This window comes from Pelobates fuscus, chromosome 7, assembly GCF_036172605.1.
Source record: "Pelobates fuscus isolate aPelFus1 chromosome 7, aPelFus1.pri, whole genome shotgun sequence".
NCBI classification, from domain to species: Eukaryota; Metazoa; Chordata; class Amphibia; order Anura; family Pelobatidae; genus Pelobates; species Pelobates fuscus.
The window spans coordinates 166,257,461-166,280,292 of record NC_086323.1 but is presented as its reverse complement, the minus strand read 5'-3'; the positions used below and the strand labels follow the sequence as shown (position 1 = coordinate 166,280,292).

Sequence of the window (22,832 nt, the reverse complement as noted above, 5' to 3'; positions counted from 1 at the left end):
AGACCTAATGCGCATGCGCATTACGTCTCCCCATAAGAAAGCATTGAAAACGAATTTCAATGCTTTCCTATGGGGATTTGAGCGACGCTGGAGGTCCTCACACAGCGTGATGACGTCCAGCGACGCTCTTGCACAGGTTTCCTGTGCTATAGAGCAGGAAGTTCCCTCTAGTGGCTGTCTAATAGACAGCCACTAGAGGTGGAGTTAACCCTGCAAGGTAATTATTGCAGTTTATAAAAAACTGCAATAATTACACTTGCAGGGTTAGGAGTAGTGGGAGTTGGCACCCAGACCACTCCAATGAGCAGAAGTGGTCTGGGTGCCTGGAGTGTCCCTTTAATGGAGACATTAAAAGGATAGTTTGTTCATTTGAGTTAAAGGGGCACTATAGGCAATCAAAACACTTAAAGGAATACTATAAGTGCCAGGAATACAAATCTGTATTCCTGGCACTATAGCTCCCTCCATTGAATCAATACTTTCCTATGAGGAAAAATCTGATGCTGGATGTTCTCATGCAGAGCATGTGGACGTCCAGCATCAGATACCAGACCAAAAGTCTGTTTCAATTCAGGAAGCCCTCTAGTGGCTATCTGGTAGACAGCCACTGTGGGCAGACTTAGAGCTGATGTTTAACATTGCAGCACTGAGTGCATATGGGACAGTGCACCCAGATCACTTTAATTAGCAAAAGTGGTCTGGGTGCCTACAGTGTCCCTTTAAGCTCATTTTTAGAGAAACTGCAATGTTTACATTGCTGTACTAAGACATCTAGTGGCTGTCTAACAGACAGCCACTAAAGGCACTTACTGAAGTGTATCAGACTCTAAATGACACTGGACATCCCTACATTCTGCATGAGGCATCCAGCGTCAGTGAAATTCTATGGGCAATAGGATTGGATGGGAAAGCATTGAAGTAATGCTTACCCATGGGGATGACCTAATGCACTGGCGACACTCGGCACAAGTTTTTTTTTTAACCTTATCAGACCGTGAGTGGGGTGGGGGACCTTTATATCTTCCTAACAGAATCCCTTTACAGGAACACTCCAAGCACCATAACCACTACAGTGGATTGTAGTGCTTACAGTACCAGGCGTACAATGGACAGTTGGAAGCCCCAGTGGTTATGGTGCTTGGAGTGCCTTAATGGAGCTTTGACATGCATGTTTCAGTTCGGTATATACAGTGCGCCCCTTTTAGAGGTCTGGTTTGAAAGATAAGAGTAAGCCAAACATCTTTACTTGGGTTTTACTTATTGCACAGAAGTGTTTAAACTGCTGAGCTGTGGAATTTGTAGCTACTTTATATATCGTTAGTTTCACAAAAAATTAAACATGTTCCATTTCTCTTTCAGCTGGGAATTCACGGATACGCATTTGCTATAACAAACAATGGATATATTCTGACGCACCCAGAGCTGAGGCCACTGGTAAGGTGGAGTTAATTACCATAATCAGGTACAATAATTGGCTAGCACTCTAATAGCCAATATTTACTCTGATCAAAGAGCATGTAGCCCCACTATAAATAAGGCTACAAGTGCTAATGACTTTAATGTAGTTTATGCAAACCAATAAATCTAATTAGCATCACACTAGTAAACACACATAGACATAGACATTAGCACACATCCATAGATGCATATTAGCACACAGATTCATCCTTGTACACGTTCAAAAACACACTAGTGCACATACACTAACAAATATTCACATTGCAGTACACATAAACAAACAAACACAGGAATCCATGCACTAACACACACTGACACACTAGCATGCATACACAGCCACTCTCTAACACCAATAAAATACATAAACAGACATACATGGAAACATACATATACATGCATTCATACAGGCACATATATGTTAATGCACAAACACACAACAACCCATAGAAACAAACACAGCCATACACGCACTTTACATTATTATCCATCCCTCATCGCCCCCCCCGAAACTCCTTTGTTCTAGCAGGTAAACAGAGAGGGATCTATTATCCTGACTTGTTGGCATTCTCTCTTATTCTTTCTTGGCACTTTGCCCAAAATCAGACAGTGGGTCCTGGGGTATGACCTCAAACATAGCACACAATGGCTTTCTTAACAATAACATATGCATTGGGCATAATTAATGATGTAATACTACAATAATAATTACTGTATGCACATTTAAAAAACAAAAAAAAAAAACACTGTAAAAAAAAATATCCAGAAAGGGCATTGGTCTTTCGGAATTTTAATTGCGGTATGCTAATATGTGTAGAAGTGAAAGGTTAACATATTACAACAGGACATCATCACTGACAAAATTTGTCATGCATCTAAATGTACACACTAATTATTTCTCAGTTTTCCCAAGTACCAACATTTATTGTATAATCACCCACTTGCTGGTATGTGGTCACATGACCAAATTTTTGGCATAAATTAACTACATTTTTAATGTATGAAAAAATACACATAGATATACACTAAAAAAGGAAATGGAGAGGGAACCCCTACCCTTCCGCTTTATTTGGATGAAAAATGTAAAAAAATACATACATAATATGACACTGCCCTAAATCCCAAAAGCCAGCTGTCTAACACAGAGCCTCCAGGAGAATATTTGTCTGGTTGCTATGTGTGTTTTTTTTTTTCTTTTTCCTTTTTATCTTTTGGTTAGACATTTTATCCTACTAAATAGTCTGGTTAACAGTTTGCAAGTTGGTTGTCAACTTTCCACAAATGTCTATTTAGTGAATAAACCTATACCCATAGCAATCATGCAAATGTACAGCATCTGAGAAATCTCATGCTTTGAAGGTCACCCCTAGCCATCTCTTGATTCAATTCAAAGAAAACATTTTGGATCCGGTTCCCCTAACAGAAATTTGAGGTGATTAGAAAGCCCACTTGGAAAATTCAGGGCAAAATATTAAAACTGGTCTTCATTAAGCAAGTCATTACTTAACTCAGAATAACTTGCAGTTTAGTAGAGGCACTCCCTCTGGTTTACTGTAAATCTGGTACACAGAAAAGCATAGAAGGTTCATATGGTCACAATGGCAGTTGTCAAAATTTTATATATTTTTTTTAATATGTGATATTATTAGTATATACAACCATTATTATTATATACATCCTTTGGCTTTCAGGCTTATTCGTTCAAATCAGAATTTTAGTAAATTAAATTAATATTAAAAAAATGAAGCTAAATAGGGTAAGCTTTGACTATAGCTGAGTTGGAGAATTATTCTTTTAGCCTCAGCTGTGCAGTTTGCATTTAATGTTCTCAAATTCAGACTTCAGTGACGCTGCTGGCTGTGATGTGATTAAACTAAAACAAATGTAACTTTTTTGCAAATATGATTTCATTATTGTTATAAAAGAAAATGTGTGCAAAACACAAGCTCACACATAGCTCTCTCCAGCACTTATATTAAGTATAACACAGTAGCATCCTTACATCCATAAAGAGGAGCACAAATTCTAAAATATTCCTGCTTGTGCTTTATCCTGATCAGTAAAATGTGAACTAATATAATGCCATCCATAATATTAACCCCTCAAGGACACATGATGGAAATATTCTGTCATGTATCCCTTTTATTTCTGAAGCTGTGTCCTTAAGGCATTAAAGGACCACGCTAGGCACCCAGACCACTTCAGCTTAATGAGGTGGTCTGGGTGCCAGGTCCCTCTAGAATTAACCCTTTTTTTTTATAAACATAGCCGTTTCAGAGAAACGGCTATGTTTATACTGAGGGTTAATCCAGCCTCCAAAACCTCATTGACAGCCGCTAGAGGCGCTTGCGTGCTTCTCACTGTGAAAATCACAGTGAGAGCACGCAAGCGTCCATAGGAAAGCATTGTAAATGCTTTCCTATGCGACCGGCTGAATGCGAGCGCGGCTCCTGCCGCGCATGCGCATTCAGCCGATGACGTCGCGAGGAAGAAGGAGAGGAGGAGGAAAGCTCCCCGCCCGGCGCTGGAGAAAGAGGTAAGTTTAACCCCTTCCTGGCACTAGAGAGGTCCTTTAAGAAAACCTATCACCAAATGTAAATACTAACGTTAATTTAGAATACAATTATATAGCACAGAGAAAGTGTTTATCTAAATGATAAAATTTTGAATAGGTTAGATATATTATTATTTTATTATTTATATAGCGCTATCAGATTCCGTAGCGCTGTATCAATGTAATATACCGACTATATTACATTGATACAGATTTCCATAGCGAAATAGAAATATACGGTACCAAAGTAATGTATATAATTTCAACTGAAATATGAGGATATGAGTTCACTTTGTTTAAACTGCTACATAAATAACCCGAAACACAAAAACAAACTTGCTTTAAATATCTCATTGTGTTCCAAACAAGACAATATTCTCTCCCCTAACCAGACCAGTATCAAGAACGTTCTTTGTTTACATGCAGTTTTATTGTATGTATAAAAGGGCTGAATGTTAGATTGTTTAAATAAAGTTAAAATGTAAACTTCTCAGAACCATTTTTTAGTTTTATTTTCTATGGGAATCCTGTTTTAGAAACATTTAGGTATAAACAATGTTCTTTCCCATGTCTAATTAAGCAATCTAGCAAATTCATACTCGATCTTTATCATGATCTATAGCTAGATGCTATTTGGTGCTGGTCACAAAAAGGCAATCCCAGCATCAGCATGTACCCAAAAATGGAAAACGAACTTAGAGGGAATACTGTCTAGTTTTGCTCTTCTGCAACACATTTGAAGAATGTTATAAATACATGAGGTAGGAATCTAAAAGAAAGATTAAAGGGATATGCAAGCCCCAAACCAGTGGTTTTAGTGTATAGATTATGCCCCAGCGGTCTCACTGCTCAACTCTCTGCCATTTACGAGTTAAATCACTTTGTTTATGCAGCCCTATCTACTCTTCCCTTAGCTGGGATCTACACAGTCATTCAGCCACAGGCTGCATACGGTTCAGAATCTGTGTTACAGGAAGCATGGAAGCGATGCCTTTTTTTATGAATGTGGAGTGACTGATTGGCTTAGAGCATCAGCTAACTACTCTAACCAATCAGCGGTGCCCCTGCCTGGCAGCACTCTGCCTGTAACTCAGATTCTGTAACTCAGATTCTGAAGACAGATGCCACCTGGGGGACCTGTAGGTAATCTCTGGGGTTAAACTGTTCAAGAACGATTTAAACCCCTAAGCTAAGAGTGCATTTATGGGCCTCTTTGCACCATAACAACTTCATTTAGACGAGGTTGCTTTGGTGACCGGAGTGTCCCATTAAGTGAACGTTAATCACACATAGAAGGCTACTGCAGGCTATAGCAGGCATTAACAGAGTGGGAGATAATAAATTCTAAATTAAACATAGTGTGCAATAAGAAAAGTTAAAAGAAGACTTCTCTTAAGGTAGCGTGTAGAGAGGCTGTGTGAGTCACAGCCAGGGGAAGCATGAATAGGACTGCATAATAAAAGTGATTTAACTACTAAATGGCAAATAATTTATTACGCTAAAGTTGTGTTGGTGCTTTCAGTGACCCTTTACGTCAAGTATTCATGATACAAGTAAAAATGTCACTCAAACAAAAAAAGAAGAAAACATACTATTCATATGATTTTATACAGTGATTTTATGCAATCATAAACCTTTAATAACTTATATCATTCATCAAGTACAGGCATAGCAGAGACTTCCGCAGACCCATATGGCTATTATGGGTTCAACCTATTGTCGTTGTGACTTTAATGGAGCATATATCTGTACTGGTCAAGCTTTCCTGTATAGCCCAGTCTTGTTGCCAGTAATGGCCTGAAGCACTGGAAGCCAGGTTGTGATGTTATATTTCAGTGAATAGATATCCACCAAGCTACAAATGAACCCTAAGAATGATCTGTTGACCTTGCGTCAAATAAAAGTCTCCACCGAACGTATTTTAATTGAAGTAGTTGCCCTTAGAAAGAGTTTGCAGGCTGACACTTCCAATATCATGTTACTGCATTGTATATATTTAGAGGTAAACTGATAATTATCAGGTGAATATCAACACTAGAAGCAATTTAAGAGAGGTACCAGAAATGTGGCATTTGACTTCCCTCTAGGACCCTATGAGTCATAGTTCTGTGTCTTAGAGCTAGGACTAAGGCTCAGGAAAATGTGAGTGAGGTCACCTCTGTTTTCTAGTATATTGTAATATAGATTTAGATTAATATATATATATATATATATATATATATATATATATATATATATATATATATATAAATTTGAATCTCTTGCACTCCTACTATAAATATTAGATACTATAAATATTAGATACTATAAATATTAGATACCTGGTGCCAAGTCACAATAACAAAAGAAATTCCAAACAATTACCTGCACTCGGTTTTGGATGTACCAACAATAAACTGAACGAACAAAACCAAAGAGTGCCAGTAATTTTTGGGAATGTGTATATATATATAAATATATAACATATGATTACTTCTTTTCTGAAGAATTATTATTGATTGTTTATTATTAAACACACAAGCCCCAGTCACCCCTTTATTTTACTTGATGATTTTTTTAAGTAGCAGGCTGCACCCAGGATTTCATGAATTCTACCAGCTGTATGATAGAATAAACCATGTTAACCTTTGAGTTATTTTCTCAGTTTTTGTGAAACAATGTTTGAGCCATGTTGTTATTTATATAAATGTTGTTGAACTTAAGTATGGTAGTTCTCCAGTGTTCAAGAATGTTCCAGAAAATTTCCATCATACAAGATTTCAGGGATCTCATTAGTTGTGTGATATAATTTATCATGCTTAATCTTTTAAAGTTTTTTTTTTTTTATTTAACATGGTTTTCGAGACACGTTCTGCGAAGACATGTTAAATTGGTCTTTCTTATGACAGTTCTACAATATTCCAGTAGGTGGCACTGCTGTACTGCAATGAATGCAGTGGTTTTTTTTTATCCCAAATCTAAGTTTTCGCTGACTTGTTTGGTAATTTGATTTTCTTATTTATTCAAAACCAGCCTGAAAAGTGCATTGATTTATAGCTGGTTTAAGGTTTATATATAATATATCATTCTTAGCATTCTTTAGGATATATATATATATATATATATATATATATATATATATATATATATATATTAAACCTATATAAATAAATGTGTATATATATATATATATATATATATATATATATATATATATATATATATATATAAAACCTAAAGAATGTTAAGGATATATTATATTTTTCTTCTCTACAAACCTAAGACTTAACTTATTAAATTGCCATAATTATAAGAAGAAGAACAGAAAGCAAAATATAATCCATTGTGTTGGCCAATAAAGAGTTGTGGATACCTTTTTCTACAGTAATTGAATTAACCCATAAAGGGCCTAGATGATATACAATGTATTAAGTAGGAGCCCATTGGTAAGTGAGCATTAAAAATGCAGGGTAAAGAGTTAAGTGACAATGCTGTTTTACGTACCATGCATAGCAATCTTTTTGAAATACAATCTTTATGAACTGCTGTATGTTGTGCACATTATTTTATTTGCTTTGCAATGTGTGAAAGACACAAACAAGCACATTTGAGAATGTGCTTACATCAGTTGGGAATTTTGTCACTATTTCATCTCACCACAAGTTTGTTAATGTTTAGCTTTGTGCTGTCTGAGATATCCATCTTTGGATAAGGCTACATCAGGGATGATAAACCCCCAAAGAGTGAAAGAGTTAGTACATTTATGGGCATTGGTCCATTTGGATTGAAACCCATGCATGACCTTTTTAAGTAGCAGCATAATGTTACATTAAACTAAAGAAGAGGGCAAGAAATATGTACAATGGAAAAGTTATTTGTGATAAATTTGCATATAGTGCATGGCATTATGGGATTGTTGAAGTAAGTCTTTTAGAGATGCTAAAAACTAGAATTGTTTTGCCTGTGTAGTGTGAATTATGTATATAAGCATTCCACTTAAATTCAGTGCAACTACATACAAATTCTAATACAATGGGTTCTAAGTAGTAAATAGTGGCTACTATTAAAATGTTCTTTAAACATATTTAATACAGAAAACTTTAGATTAGGTTAGACTTTATAGAGTATAAAATATGGATCACACAATGCTTTCAGGAGTTTCAGGCCACATGCATAATGTATAAGTTAGTAAATGCCTCTACATAACCCAAATGCTTTGTTAGGTACTGAAGCTAAATATCTTTACCACAACCTTTGTGAAAACAAATATTGCTGTGTATTCGCTTTGGTGAGATATTGCCTAAAAAACATGAAGAAATCCTTCTGCATGAAGTTTAAAGTGTTTAGAGCATTTTTTCTTCATGCTAATTCTTTTTTTTTTTACCAAACTTAACTCTGTTAACTCTTACCTTGGCCACTAGACTGGTCATTTCTTTGCTTGAGCAAACAATTTCATTTACAGATGAACCATTCCCAGCAATGGCAGAACTGAGCTATTACAGCTACAGCCACGATCGTTAAATATGCCTATTGTATTTAGCAGCAACCACCAAATTTGGTTGCCACCCGAATGAATTTGTGATTACTTTACCTGATTTAGTTCAAGGTAAGCCCTGAGTCAACAGCTTCTTTATTCAGTATATTAGTCTCAGAGGAAAATACTACAAGATTCTCAGGGAATCTCAGGACATACAGAAAGGACAAAAACAATGCACGGTTATACACTGCAGTGAGTAAATTTCGAAATACCTTGAGAAATGTCTTAAAACATAGTTGACCTAAAACTGTATTAAAGTTTGATATTCACTCATAAGTCACTTAGTAAGTCTTACAAAGTCTTGGCAATTTGGTAAATAGTGTAGAATTGTACTTGTTCTATCCTGGTGTAGTTATGTCCATTATGCTTGTGTATTTGTCCAAACTAAGGTCGATCGGTGGTTGGGCCGAAGTCCGTATCTCCGAAGAGTCATAGGGACCTATAACCATACAAACGACTAGTGCAATGGACAAGCATGTTCACTTGCTTCGGAAATCTGAGTTCTGCCTGTGATGGCAAGAATATAGATGAATAATGGGAACATAGATGTTTGATAGCTATGGAAGTCACTAAATGTTGAGTTTATGCACAGAGCAAGTAGAAAGTCACCAAATAGATAAAAATAGAAGGAGCACTAAAGCACATTATATTGATATATTATATATTTTGGAAATATATATAATATTGAAATATAGGTTGTTTATTTGTTGTTGTTGTTTTTACTGCTCCTGTATATATTTTGCAGTACACGGATTGGCCAATTTTCGCTCCCTTTTTTGCTCATAAAAATATTTTTCATGGACGACATTCGGATAAGCCAAACCTTAAATTAGTGTCAGAGGTCTTTAACTGAATAGAATTTTTGGACAAAACTGTTGGCAGAACAAAATCAGTCTAAAGTAGAAGTCTAAAGTGAGGCTTACCAGTATGCATATTACAAAAGTCAGCTATAATCCCAGAATCTACTCTATTAGGTATGTGTAACAACTTAGAAAGTAGCTAAAAAAAATACAAATATTAAAACATTTTTACTATAATCAATCGGTACTGTCAAATTACTTGCACTTCTAAATTTGAAAATTCAAAAAAAGTTGTAGCCTCCAAAATCTCATTATATCTCTAGTCTTTCTTTGCGAATTCCACCAGCAATCCACCCCCAACGGACCCCCCCCCCACACCTCTATTATGTAACACGCTAAGCTACCAGTTATCAATCCACTGGAGATGATCTGCAAATCCATAGATAAAGAGAATTCAGTCTCTTTAACATATCTCCCGGCAAACCCTCAGACTTCCTGAAGACATCTGAAAGATTTTAAAGCACAGATTGTAACAATCTGACATGCAAACTGGTGATAAAAAAAAATGATACTGTCTAAATCTTTGAGCTTTAGGTTTGTAATTTTTTTTTTTTTTTTTTAAATAAAGCATTAACATAATAATTTTTTACCATGAAGTCCTTAAAGTAAGTATTCTAATTTGGATCCCACAGTAGTTTATGGTTTTTTGTTTTTTTTTTTATTGTTCAAAGGCAACATTTGCAGCATACATGTGTTTACAATGTATAGTTCTGCAGTTAGTTGATACATACAATGCAGTTGATGCAATTGCTCAGGTATGCAGGACTGGCTACGCTTTATCCCAGTGTAGAACAAAATCCGATTTCCTCCCCCCTCCACCCCCAGCTTAACACAGTATTTTTTAACTTAAAAGTATTTGTAGGAATGTAATTAATTTGCTGTTTACCATTCATGAAAATAAAGTTAAGGGGATTAGATTCTTTTTACCTGCTTGTGTTTGACAAAGCATAAGCTAGCTATTAAAACACATAAATATTTCATTTCTTTTCTACATGTTTATGTTCAATGTCAGGTTTAATTTTAAATGTAATATATTAGAATTAAATAAGTACTGCATTATGTATTGCCATGTGGGATTTCATTTGAAAGGGGGGAAAAAAAGCCATAGAATAAAATGTTAAGGAAATTCATAACGTAGTAAAAACTCGGAAAATGACTTGGATGCAGCGATCGCTGTGTTTGATCGCTGTCTTGTCCCGTTGTGACTTTAGATAAAGCATTGAATCAAGTTTAAATGTGCAAAATAACTGGGGATGTCTGTAATAATGAGGTTTTGATATGTATAAGCTTTTTATTAATGGCACAAAAAATATTGTTAAAGGAAAAAGCAAGTCAGTTGCAACAAAGCAAAACAAAAATGTCTATATGTTTATTTGCTTTTAACATGCTAACTTCTATACAGCATGTAAAACAAAATACATATAATCTAAAATAGTCTTAGTATCCATTATAATCCAATAGACTTCAGTGAAAAAAAAATGCATGTTTTGACATCAAAATAATTGATTTTGGTATGTGGCATGTGAGCATATGTACAGTATACACGTTGCATATTTTTAGTACGCATATTCAGTGATAAATTTCATGGGAAATGTAGTCCTCAATAGTTGGCCAAAAGATTAGCCATTAGTGAATCCAATTGCCAGTGTTAAAGTTGATTCCTTGTAAAATAATGTTTTTGGAATTTCTAAAAATCTACGAAAATTGCCCCCGCCCCTGTCAGCAGCAAGATCCTGGGGATTAGGGTAAATCCCTCCTAATTTTTCAATGCTATATAAAGTGTTTTTTCAATGTGTGTTAGCAGGTTATATTTATACTTACTTTATATTTTCAAATAGTGCAGCCTTCACGTTTAACATTTCCATTAAAATTTAAAGCAATAAAAATGTAATCTATTGTTCCCAACCCTCCTTGTACCAACGGCGACTATATTCCTTGTTGAATCCTAGAACACTGGGTCTCTTCCCCACTTCCTATTCTGTTACAAAACATGCTAACAAAAAAACAGGTTCTAATCCAGGTAGAAACGGAACAGTAGGGTTTAGGTTTCCCTTGTCTATATTATTATGTATAAATATCCGATTAGTTTTTTTATTGTGCATACTAGATAATATTGGAGTTGTTTAAAAAGAGAACAATGTCATAAAATTATATTTGCATTAGACTTTAAAAAGTAGAAAAGATATGTTATAAGAAAGAAAAAAAGGGATGAGTTTCTACATGATGCAATACAGGTAAGATGTCTTACAGGTAGACAGTGCAATTCATATTAATCAGAAGAAATGCCAAGTTTTCCTCTGAAAATACACCCCTCTGTGTGTATAGGATGAGCCACACAGCCCAATGTGAATTTGAGTAACTGCGTGTCCAAATAACTAACATAGCAGTCACGGATAATTTTTCACCTCCTCATCTAACTATGCATCACCCACTATAAACACAACAGTTTTTATTTAGAATACAGAGATTTCCTTAAAAATAATGAGAGCCTAGAAAAACATATTTAGAAAGCTTAATGGAAGAGCAAGAGAATGATACTATGTTAACCAATTAACATCTAAACATAATTTGCTCGTACAATCACAAACTAAAAAAAACAAAATTAAAAAAAATGACCTTTACCTTTATTGGTTAATCATTAACCAATTATTTGAAAAGTCTCTGTGCACAAGGCGCTCTTCTTCAGCATATAAATAAAGCTGGGATATACACACACAAAGAATATGACAATATGATATACGTACTTGGATTACAATTTATCAAAACAGAATAAACAAATGCTAGTTGCTATATATTTTCTCTCTCAACATGCATTTGTTTATCCTGTTATGACAAATTGTGTTCCACATGTTTGTAAGTTTTTGTGTGTTATAGTATTCCAGCTTTATCTTGTCAATTTCCACAAAATCCCTGTATTTAACAAATGTCTATTTGTGAAGTGTGAAAAATCCAATTAAATGTACAAACCCACAGTTCTGTATCCTGCAAGTGGGTGCCTCCATCTTAACTCCGTATTAGCTCTGTCCTTTGCACCTTTCAGTCAAAACAGAGAAAGCATTCAGAGTAGACGACAGATGAAACTAGGTTTTAATCTATCCTCTTAATTTGTAATGTTTGCCCTGGCTTTGCCTTGTTTGAACTGGATTTTAATGTCATTCCCCAAATCTTTACTATTATTTTAAAAGAAAATGGGGCGTCTCATGAAAAAAAAAGTTAAAAATTATGGGTAATTTTCAATGTTTTATTTCATTTTGTAAAATTTGAACGATGTGACTGTAATCAGGTTACCTCTAACGTATCAACGTTGCATCACTTTAATGATTGTAAATGGACATGTATCCTTATATAGATGGATGAACATGTTGCTTCAACAAACAAAATGGCTAACAAACCGACTAATATCAATGGATGCTTTAACATTTATTAAATAAAGTCAACTTTTATTTTTTTTATGATTTGTTTATGTAAATGATTAGGGCACAGTCTGGAGAATCTATAAAAAATAAACTGCATTTAATTGGGAAAAAAAAAAAATGTGTCATTTAATGCTTTGCACAGTAAAAGGGTTTTAAATCATACACGTTACATTTTAGAATCATTAAAGAAAAAAAAAGATAACCAAAATCAATTGGGAACCTTTCTATCAGTTTAGTAAATAAACCCCTAGTTATGTTCTTGTTAGTTGGACATTTACTCACGCAGTTTAAATCAAACGTTTACCCATTGCTGTTTATTGTACAAAATTAAGGATTCTTAAAGTGTCATTAAGTCATCATAAATCTGCAAATTCAGTAAAAACTAATTCTTTTTAATATTAGAAAACAAAGACTGTACATTAATGTTCTACTCATGTAGGGTTAGCTTGCCATACTCAGAAAATCTCATTTCTCTCTGGGGAGTTCTGTCTGATACAGATAACCTACACTTACCCTTATTGCACAGAGCTTGGAAAATCACCAGTTATGCTTGTCAGAAAAAATGATAAAACCGTTCAAATGCTTCTGTGTTCCATTATATAACTGGGAAATATAATCTTTTAAGTAGTTAATAGATTTCTTGTGGCCTTGTTTATTTCAAAGTTCTTTTAGATTTTTTTAGTTTTCTTTAGATTGGTTTCTTGCTTTTTGATATGTTTCGTTCTTTTACACCTTCAACAACCTGCAAAAATAGCATCTCCGCAGCTTAGAAAAAAATATATTTAATATCTTGGTTTGCATTGTTAACTATTAGAAAAACAAAACTCACAGTACTTATTTTTATTTTAATAAAATAAGGTCATTTTTCAAACCAGGGAGAAATAAACCTTAACTGTAAGAATGGGGCCCCAAGGCAATTCTGGGCCCCTAACCAACATCACAGGAACCACCTATTTTGGCCTGCAACTGAGATCCCTGTTTTATCATGAAATTGCTATCTCATTACCAACATTAAAGTATAAACCTTTTCAAAACATAATGGAAGGTTAGCAAATTGTTGGAATAACTAGTTACACACTTAAATGAATTGTTGAAAAAATGGTTTGTCGCCCACAAAAGTCTCCTTTTGCTTTGTCTGACCTTTTTGAAGTTCCTTAGATGTAGAGCAGAGGTTTGGGGGCTGTTGTTCTTTAAACAAACATATTTTTTGCATTATTTCTCCCTGAATTCAGAATAATTAAAAGCAGATGCAAGTTTATCGTTCAGACCCTGAATGGAAAGGTATGAGGAATGCAGATAGGAGTACGTCGTAGAACCAAACATCCAATTGTAATATGGTTTGGCAGCTGGAATAATGTTACAATATGCTAAATCTAATACTCTTAATATATAAGCACCTGGCTTGTATAGTGGGCAGTATCTTTTAATACTTATTTTAACCCTTTGTGTGCAATTTAACTAGAGATGGATCTCTTATGAGGTCCCATTGTACCTATTTATACAATATATAGAGGCTTATGCTACATGTATCATTTGTCTCCTTATAAATTGTCTCTGTCTGTACTGTGACCTTAGAGCACAGTTTTTAAGATGCCTGATAGTATTTTATTAATTGAAATATTGCTTTAAATCCAGATCAGGTATCCAGAGGTTAAAAAATAGAGTATATATGTAGATATTATTAGTATTAGTATTTATTATTTATATAGCGCCAACAAATTCCGCAGCGCTTTACAGTGGGTGGACGAACAAACATGCAGTTGTAACCAGACAAGTTGGACACACAGGAACAGAGGGGTTGAGGGCCCTGCTCAATGAGCTTACATGCTAGAGGGAGTGGGGAGTCTTCAGCAGAGCGTAAGGGCCTAGATGGGACATCCTTGTGTATAAGGGAGGATAGATAGGTGGGAGCAGCTTTATGTAGAGATTTGAAAGCAAGAACCAGAATTTGAAATTGAGCCCTATATCTTACAGAAAGCCAATGTAGGGACTGACAGAAGGGTGAAGTGTAGACGGTGCGAGCTGACAAGATGAGCCTCTCTGCCGCATTCATTATGGACTGTAACGGTGCAAGTTGGGAGCACGTAAGACCACTTAGAAGCGGATTACAGTAGTCAAGGCGGGAAAGGGCAGTGGAATGGACATGCACCTTAGTCGCATCTGGCGTTAAGTAGGGTCTGATGCGCGCAAAGTTTTTGAAATGGAAGCGTCAGGATTTGGTGATAGACTGAACATGAGGCGTGATGGAGAGGTCAGAGTCAAAGAGAACACCTAGGCAGTGAGCGTGCGTGGTGGAGCTGATGTTAGCACTGTTGACATGGAGGGAGATAGACACAGGAGTAGCAACACGTGAGGGAGGAAAGACCAGAATTTCAGTTTTGGTCAAGTTGAGTTTAAGGAAGTGGGCAGACATCTAGTTAGACATAACAGAGAGGCAGTCAGAGACACTAATCAAGAGGGACGGGGAAAGATCAGGAGAGGAATGATGAATGTGTGTCATCCACATCGAAATGATATTGGATCCCAAAAGGGGCTAATGAGTTTATCAAGGGAGGCAGTGTAGATGGAGAACAGTAGGGGACCAAGGACTGAACCTTGGGTGACACCAACAGAGAGGAGTTGGGGAGAAGAAGCAGAGCCAGAGAAAGAAACACTGAAATAGCGCTGGGAAAGGTAGGAGGAATACCAGGAGAGAGTAATACCTTGTAGACCGATATTGCGGAGGATGAGAAGGAGCTGTTGATGATCAACTGTGTCAAAAGCTGCAGAAAGGTCAAGGAGAATTAGGATAGAGTAGTAACCACGAGATTTTGCAGCGAGTAGATCATTGGATACTTTGGTCAGTGCCATTTCCACAGAGTGCTTAGCGCGGAAACCAGACTGAAGTGGGTCTAGCATAGAATAGGACTCGAGGAAGTCTGTCAATCTTGCATACACAACTCTTTCAAGGATCTTGGATGCAAAAGGCAATACCTTGTTAGGGTCAAGGTTTGGCTTCTTTAGAATTGGGGTTACAGTTGCATGTTTGAAGGGTGATGGAAATATGCCAGAGGAGATAGAGAGAGTGAGAATTTTAGTGAGAGGTAGAGAAAGAGAAGAAGACAGAGTACAGATGAGATGCGAAGGAATTGGATCTAGAGAGCAGGTGGTGGGTCAGGAGGACTGGAGCAGAGCAGAATCCTCTTCCGCTGTAGTGGGTGCTAATGAACATAGAACAGCAGAGGGAGTGAGGTTAGGAGAAGTATTGTAAGGGGAAGACGAAAGATGAGAGATCTCTTTCCTGATTGTAGAGATCTTGTCAGTGAAGTGAGTTGCAAAGTCTGAGGCCTGTCAAGTTAGTAGGTGGAGGAGGAACAATATGGCGAGGAAGAGAGTTAAATGTGTGAAATAGTAATTTGGGTTCACGGGGGAGAGAGGTTATGAGGGTATTGAAGTAATTTACTTGTGCAGAGGAAAGAGCTATGTGCCAAGGTTGTTGTTGGGGGGGGGGGCGCTTGCTGCGTTTCAATGTAGGAGGTGCCATGATGTCTAGTTGAGAGGAGAGGGTGGAATTGTAGAAGAAGGTTGCAGAGCTAGGACAGGTGATGTTTGAGATAGATAAAAGGAGAGTTTGGAGATTAGTGGAGAAATGCTCTAGGTCAAGACACTGGAAGTTTCTGTGAGATTGATGTTCAGACGGTGGTGTTAATTGGATCTTAGGTATGCCGATGTCAAAAGTCAGCAGATGGTGGTTTGATAGAGGAAAAGGAATATTGGAGAGATTAGAGGCGGTACAGAGACTGGGGAAGACGAGATCAAGAGTGTTTCCCACTGTATGGGTTACTAAATTGGACCATTGCGTAAGGCCAAAGGAGGAGGTTACAGCGAGCAGACAAGAGGCATCAGTGCAGTTGGGGTTGTTGATTCCTATATTGAAATCCCCAAGTATAAGGGAAGGAGTGCTAGATGTGAGGAAGTGGGGAAGCCAGGAAGTAAAGTGCTCAATGAATAGCCTAGGATGACCGGAGGGCAATAGATGATAGCAATTCTTAAAGGGTTTAAATAGGCAGACAGTGTGAACTTCAAAAGAAGAAAAGGATAGGGTAGGGGAGTTATGATTGGTTGAAAGGTACATTGAGGGGAGAGAAGGATGCATACACCACCTCCTTTACAGTTGAGTCTGGGAGTGTGAGAGAATTGTAGCCTACCAAAACATAAAGAGGCAGGAGTAGCGTTATCAGAGGGGGACAGGCAGGTCTCTGTAAGTGCAAGTAGTTTGAGTGAGTTTGAGATGAAAAGGTCTTGTATGGCTGTTGATTTTACATTACTGCATGGAGCAGGCATTCCAAATGTTGGTAAGTGAGGGTAAAGGGCAGGGTATTGTGATAAGGTTTGTGGGGTTTCTGTTTTTCTTAGTGTGTGTAGAGAAGGCGAAGGACCATGGACTGGGAGAGACATCACCAGCTGCTATAAGCAGGAGGAGAGAAAGTGACAGGAGGTGTGAATGGGTTTTGTATGCATGGGGTCTAGGATGAGATCGATTGTGGGTAGGAGGGAGAGAGTAGAAAAATGAGTGCAAGGCATGAGATAAGAGAAGGGAGGAATGTAGCAGAGAGGGGCATATGTAAATGTGGATGGGGATGAGTGAAGTGGGCGTAAGGAGAGGTTTTGATACTGAGGGAGAAGGAGAAAATAAAGAGGAGGAGAAGAAAGATCATTGCTAAACTGTGAAAAAGTAAATTGGAAATAATTAGAATTTTAAGAGCAGGTGAAGGTAGGGTAAATATTACGTTTTATGGATTAAGAAAGTGCAGGAGTGTACTAATAAGAGGCAGTGTGTACACCTGTTTTTTTAATCTAAAATGTGACAGACAATCTATAAATGTAATAATGAGCGTGGGGTGGTGAGGGGAGGGCGGGTATCAGACTTTCTTACAGCAATATTGGGGTTTGATAATTCTGAAATCAGGCTGTTGAATAAAGATATGTGAGGGTCAGATAGGCTTGCGATAAAGCTGAGGGAGGGGGATATGTATCTAGGCACAGAGATGAAGGGATGGTTATTTAAATTAAAACAAACATATCAATAAAAGAAGGGAGGGGTCAGAAGTCAGTCAGAAATCAGAGGGGAAATAGAGGAATGCAAATAGGTGAATAGAACAATTACATACAGGGCCAGCAAAACTACACTTTAGCATGACAGACAAGATATAAAGGCAAGAAAATCTACAATGCACACAGGATATATAAAATAAAATAAATGTACAGGGTGGTTAAATTAAATATAAATGATCCTGTGCAGGATAGAGTCTTAGTGTTGTCTTCCAGAAGGCTACCTTTGCTTATTGCACTTTCTTACAGCAATATTGGGGCTTGATAATTCTGAAATCAGGTGTGTATATATATATATATATATATATATATGTATATATATAATCTTTTTATATCTACAATATATATATCTTTCTATTTATCTATGCTCTAAAGTAGTAAAAGAAAGCAACTACCTTGGTCATAGTGTCATCTAATGCTAGGGTTGCAAATACATCGATAGATGCATACAGTTCATGGCTAGGGAAGATAAATACGTTAAACGCATATATTGTCCCGATACCTTTGAGAATTCCAGAGAGTTGGCTTGAATCAATACAATCATCATTCAATAAATTTATATGGTCAGGTAAAAAACTAAAATAAACCGCAAAACAATGTCAAGGAAAAAAGATAAAGAAGGCCTAAATATTCCAATTAGCCAGGATGCGGCACAAGCCAATTTATTGGCACAAATTTTAATTGTAAATAAGAAAGACTCTAAGAATAAAAATGTGTTTATCAGCGAACAGAATTTGACCATAGGTAATAAAAAATATAAGTTCCTTCTATGGTTAATAGATAAAAAAAGATACACATTAAATTGAAACCTCAATGAATTATAAAGCTAATACAACTCCACAACTTCATTTAGTTAACTGACAGCAAGCTTTAATGACACCAGGCACGATTTAACAAATAAAAAAAAAGTTTAAATAGTGTGGCTAATACAATCATGGATTCTAATGTAGGTTTGAAAAATGATGGGAATGAAATGAAAGTGACTGTAGAAAATATGTTTTTTAACTGTTTCCCAAATGTTGTGTAAATAATACATGTTAATTTTGGATGGCGATTGACTTTAGTGTGAATAGTATGGAATTCAAAGTGAATTTCAAATTTGAATCCAAAATGACTTAAATGAAACCATAACTAACTAGGATCTTTTTCCAGGTTAGCTACTGTAGCCTAAAATGTTAATTTCACTTTGCATTCACTTTGAATTCCTGACATTTCACACGTTCGTTACTAACCTTGTTTGAACATTACTAAGCCTTCTAAACGTGAATTATACGTACCATATTTATCGGCGTATAACATGCACTTTTTCTCCCTGAAAATAGGGGGAAAATCATGGGTGCGTGTTATACGCCGATATCCCATAATTACTTACCTGTCTTGAAGCGTGGGCCGGCTTCACAGCGTGCACCGCGGTACAGGAACTTCAATTTCAGGTTCCGGTTTCCGGCTGGACTGAAAGGAAATGTGCACACTTGTGCACACTTCCTTTCAGTCCCGCCGGAAACCGGAACCTGAAATTGAAGTTCCTGTACCGCGATGCGCGCTGTGAAGCCGGCACACGCTTCAAGACAGGTAAGTAATTATGGGACAAGGGAAAGTGCACTAGGGGACACTATGGGAGGGGTAGGGGAGAATACTCTGGGGGGGGGAATACTATGGGAGGGGGGGGGAATACTATGGGAGGGGGGACACTATGGGAGGGGGGACACTATGGGAGGGGGAGAATACTATGGGAGGGGGGGAGAATACTATGGGGGGAGAATACTATGGGGGGAATACTATGGGAGGAGAATACTATGGGAGGGGGGGAATACTATGGGAGGGGGGGAGAATACTATGGGAGGGGGGGAGAATACTATGGGAGGGGGGAGAATACTATGGGGGGATACTATGGGGGGGGAGAATAATATGGGAGGGGGGAGAATACTATGGGAGGGGGGAGAATACTATGGGGGGATACTATGGGGGGGAGAATAATATGGGAGGGGGGAGAATACTATGGGAGGGGTGGGGAGAATACTATGGGAGGGGTGGGGAGAATACTATGGGAGGGGTGGGGAGAATACTATGGGAGGGGGTGGGGAGAATACTATGGAAAGGGGGGAGAGAATACTATGGAAAGGGGGGGCACTATGGGATGAGGGGGGAACACTATGGGATGAGGGGGGGAACACTATGGGAGGGGGTGGAGAATACTATGGGAGGGGGGAGAATACTATGGAAAGGGGGGGACACTATGGGATGAGGGGGGGAATACTATGGGAGGGGGGAAATTTCCTGGAATTTCCTTCTTAAAATGAGGTGCGTGTTATACGCCGATAAATACGGTAATTTTGCGCAGTTATAAATATGGAGCAAACAGCAGCAACAGTTTATTGGCTACCATGACAAATGCTCCACTTCAAGCCTTACATCAAATAATAGGTATGTTTATTTCATTATGGATATAACACTTGTTACTTATTGTGATCCTAACAGGTTCTTTTTCTATACAACATGTTAAGCTTAACTTGACACAAAATGACAATGACTTATTACCTAGCTAATGAATCAATAAAAAAATTACAAAGCTATAAACTTATCATTAGAGATGTCCCGAATAGTTCGCCGGGAGCTATTCGCCAGCGAACATAGCTTGTTCGCGTTCGCCACGGTGGGCGAACATATGCGATGTTCGGTCCGCCCCCTATTCGTCATGGAGGTGGGAGGGTCTGGGAGGGAGGGTCTGCTGCTGATTGGCTGGAATGTGTCTGCTGACTGTGAGGTACAGAGTCAAAGTTTACTCAATGATAACGAATAGGGGGCGGACCGAACATCGCATATGTTCGCCCACCGCGGCGACCGCGAACAAGCTATGTTCGATGGCGAATAGTTCCTGGCGGACTATTCGGGACATCTCTACTTATCATAAATCATTTAATGTGTGTAGCTGCAACGCATTTCACATTCCACTTTGTTCATCCTACGGGGAATATTTTCATCTTTGATTCTCCTTTCATCCTTTTCTTTATTGCAAAAATAGAGACTATGAGAACTCTGAGAACTGGCAAACATTTAGAGAAATGCAATAGCTTTCCCTTTTTTTTTTAATTCTTTACTTATAGAGTGCAAAGAGATAACACAATGTTTGTTAAGCCACAACAACTTCCGCAAACAGAGAGAAAACAAGACATTCAAAACAGTATTGTGGCATTCGCATATTTGGCACATTTTTTTAAAAAAATGTATAGTATGCTCAGGGTACAGGCTAAACAGCATTTGTCTGGAATCATTAGTGGCTAAGACATGTTGATAAAACTATGAAATAAGTAAAACTATGAAAGTAAGTAAAGCCTGAGTAGACACACATGGCTAAATGGTAGTGAAGACATGCTGGTTTTATTAAACAATATTGTTGTCTAGAAAACAGCATGAGGTGAGTTTTTAGAGAGTACAACATGCCTGGTTAACAATTTTGAGTTCGTGCAAGGAACAGATCAATTCGTATAGGTAATAAGGTATGTCTGAAGCTTTTCTATGCTTAAGTAGGATAAATAATCAGAAGAGGGACTAAGAGGAAAACATAAAATGCAAGCTAGGGTATCTGATTATGTAGCTTTGACAGGTGGGAATTAAACAAGTGTGTCATAGAATACAAGAGATACAAAATGAGATGGTTTCATTAGGCTAGCTGACCGCACTGGATAAGACAAATATAGTGCAACCACCAGTACTGAGTATTATCAAGGGAGCAAAACATGCTTTATGTAGTAAAGCAAAAAAGGGCGTAAAACTGCCTAGCACATGTAAAAAGCATTTAGGTGGAGTATCTGGCATTGTGCACTAAGGATATGTCCCCCTGGGTGGCTGGCAAGAGTCCACAATAGTCACCCTCATCTGATGCCCCGCAAAGGGAGGCTGCTGGGACTAGCTGGTGAGTAGCTTGAGGCAGGTGTAGGGTAAAAGTGAGGCTCGCTGGTATATCTGGAGGGAAGTTCCTGGAGGGGGTTAAGTGTGGCAACCCTCCAGCCCCGGGCTGTGGGGAGGGCCTGCATCAGTGTCCCACGGACCTGGGTACTCACAATTGAGGCCAGGTCAGTCTCTGGCGGGATACAGCTGTGTCGCTTGGTTGGTCGCTGCTTGCGGCGAATCTTCTGCCTCCGTGGGTGATGCGTAGGGGGATTAACCCCAGTGGCTCTCGGCCCAGGTGGGCTCAATACTGGCCACTTGTTGGGTGTTTGTGCCCGAGGGTGGCGCACGGACCACCTCTCCGCTCTTCCTCCTTCCCTTCACTCTGCTTTGGGTTGCTGCTTTGCTTCAGGCCTCCAGTTGTGCCCAGAAACGGGCGAAGATTGCATCTAGTCGCAGCCCCATGTGATCGAGTGCTGTGCTTCCAGCTGGCGCTTCATGTTGCCTCTGGTGCTCAAAGTTGGGAGACCCATCTGCCATCTTGAGAGGAACCTCGTGGTTTGCCTCCCAGTGGAGGTCGTCACTTTGGGTAGGTGGGCTGCGTGGAGCCGATCAGTGGGGACCGGGATAACCCCCACCGGTCCAGAGGGGGGGGGGCTCGGGTTGCATGTTGCTGCTGCAGGGACTGAACCGGGTGAGCGCCCGTCTCACTTCAATTCGTCCCGGCGCAGGCTGCAAGCCTCGGACTCGGTTGTTCAGGGTCCAGGTAGCTTATGTGGGCAAAAATGAAAGAATGAGGCAGCGCTTAATTAACTTATAGGCAGCAACCTAAAAAGGAATCCCTCAAACCCTTTAAAATAAGACAAGTAAAAACAATAAAAAGGCTGAGCTACAATCAGTAATAAAAAGTCCAGTAAAAAGGAAAAAAGTCCAAATAGTTTATCTTTACAAATGGTCTCACCACAAATGGTGGTGAGGTCTTCTACTCTTGTAGTGGATCCACTTTATATGAAAGATAAAAAGAGAGAAGGACAACCAATGGTGCAGTATGT

At 38.1% G+C, this 22,832-nt stretch overlaps 1 protein-coding gene across 1 annotated transcript in view; it reads left to right on the top strand.

The window, feature by feature from the left end:
- The window catches only part of CACNA2D3 (calcium voltage-gated channel auxiliary subunit alpha2delta 3), an 868,261-nt gene that overhangs the window by 562,401 nt on the left and 283,028 nt on the right, over positions 1 to 22,832 (top strand). Inside the window, exon 17 of the mRNA XM_063428162.1 lies at positions 1,360 to 1,434. Coding sequence (XP_063284232.1) covers positions 1,360 to 1,434 — 75 coding nt within the window. The remainder of the gene's footprint in view (positions 1 to 1,359; positions 1,435 to 22,832) is intronic.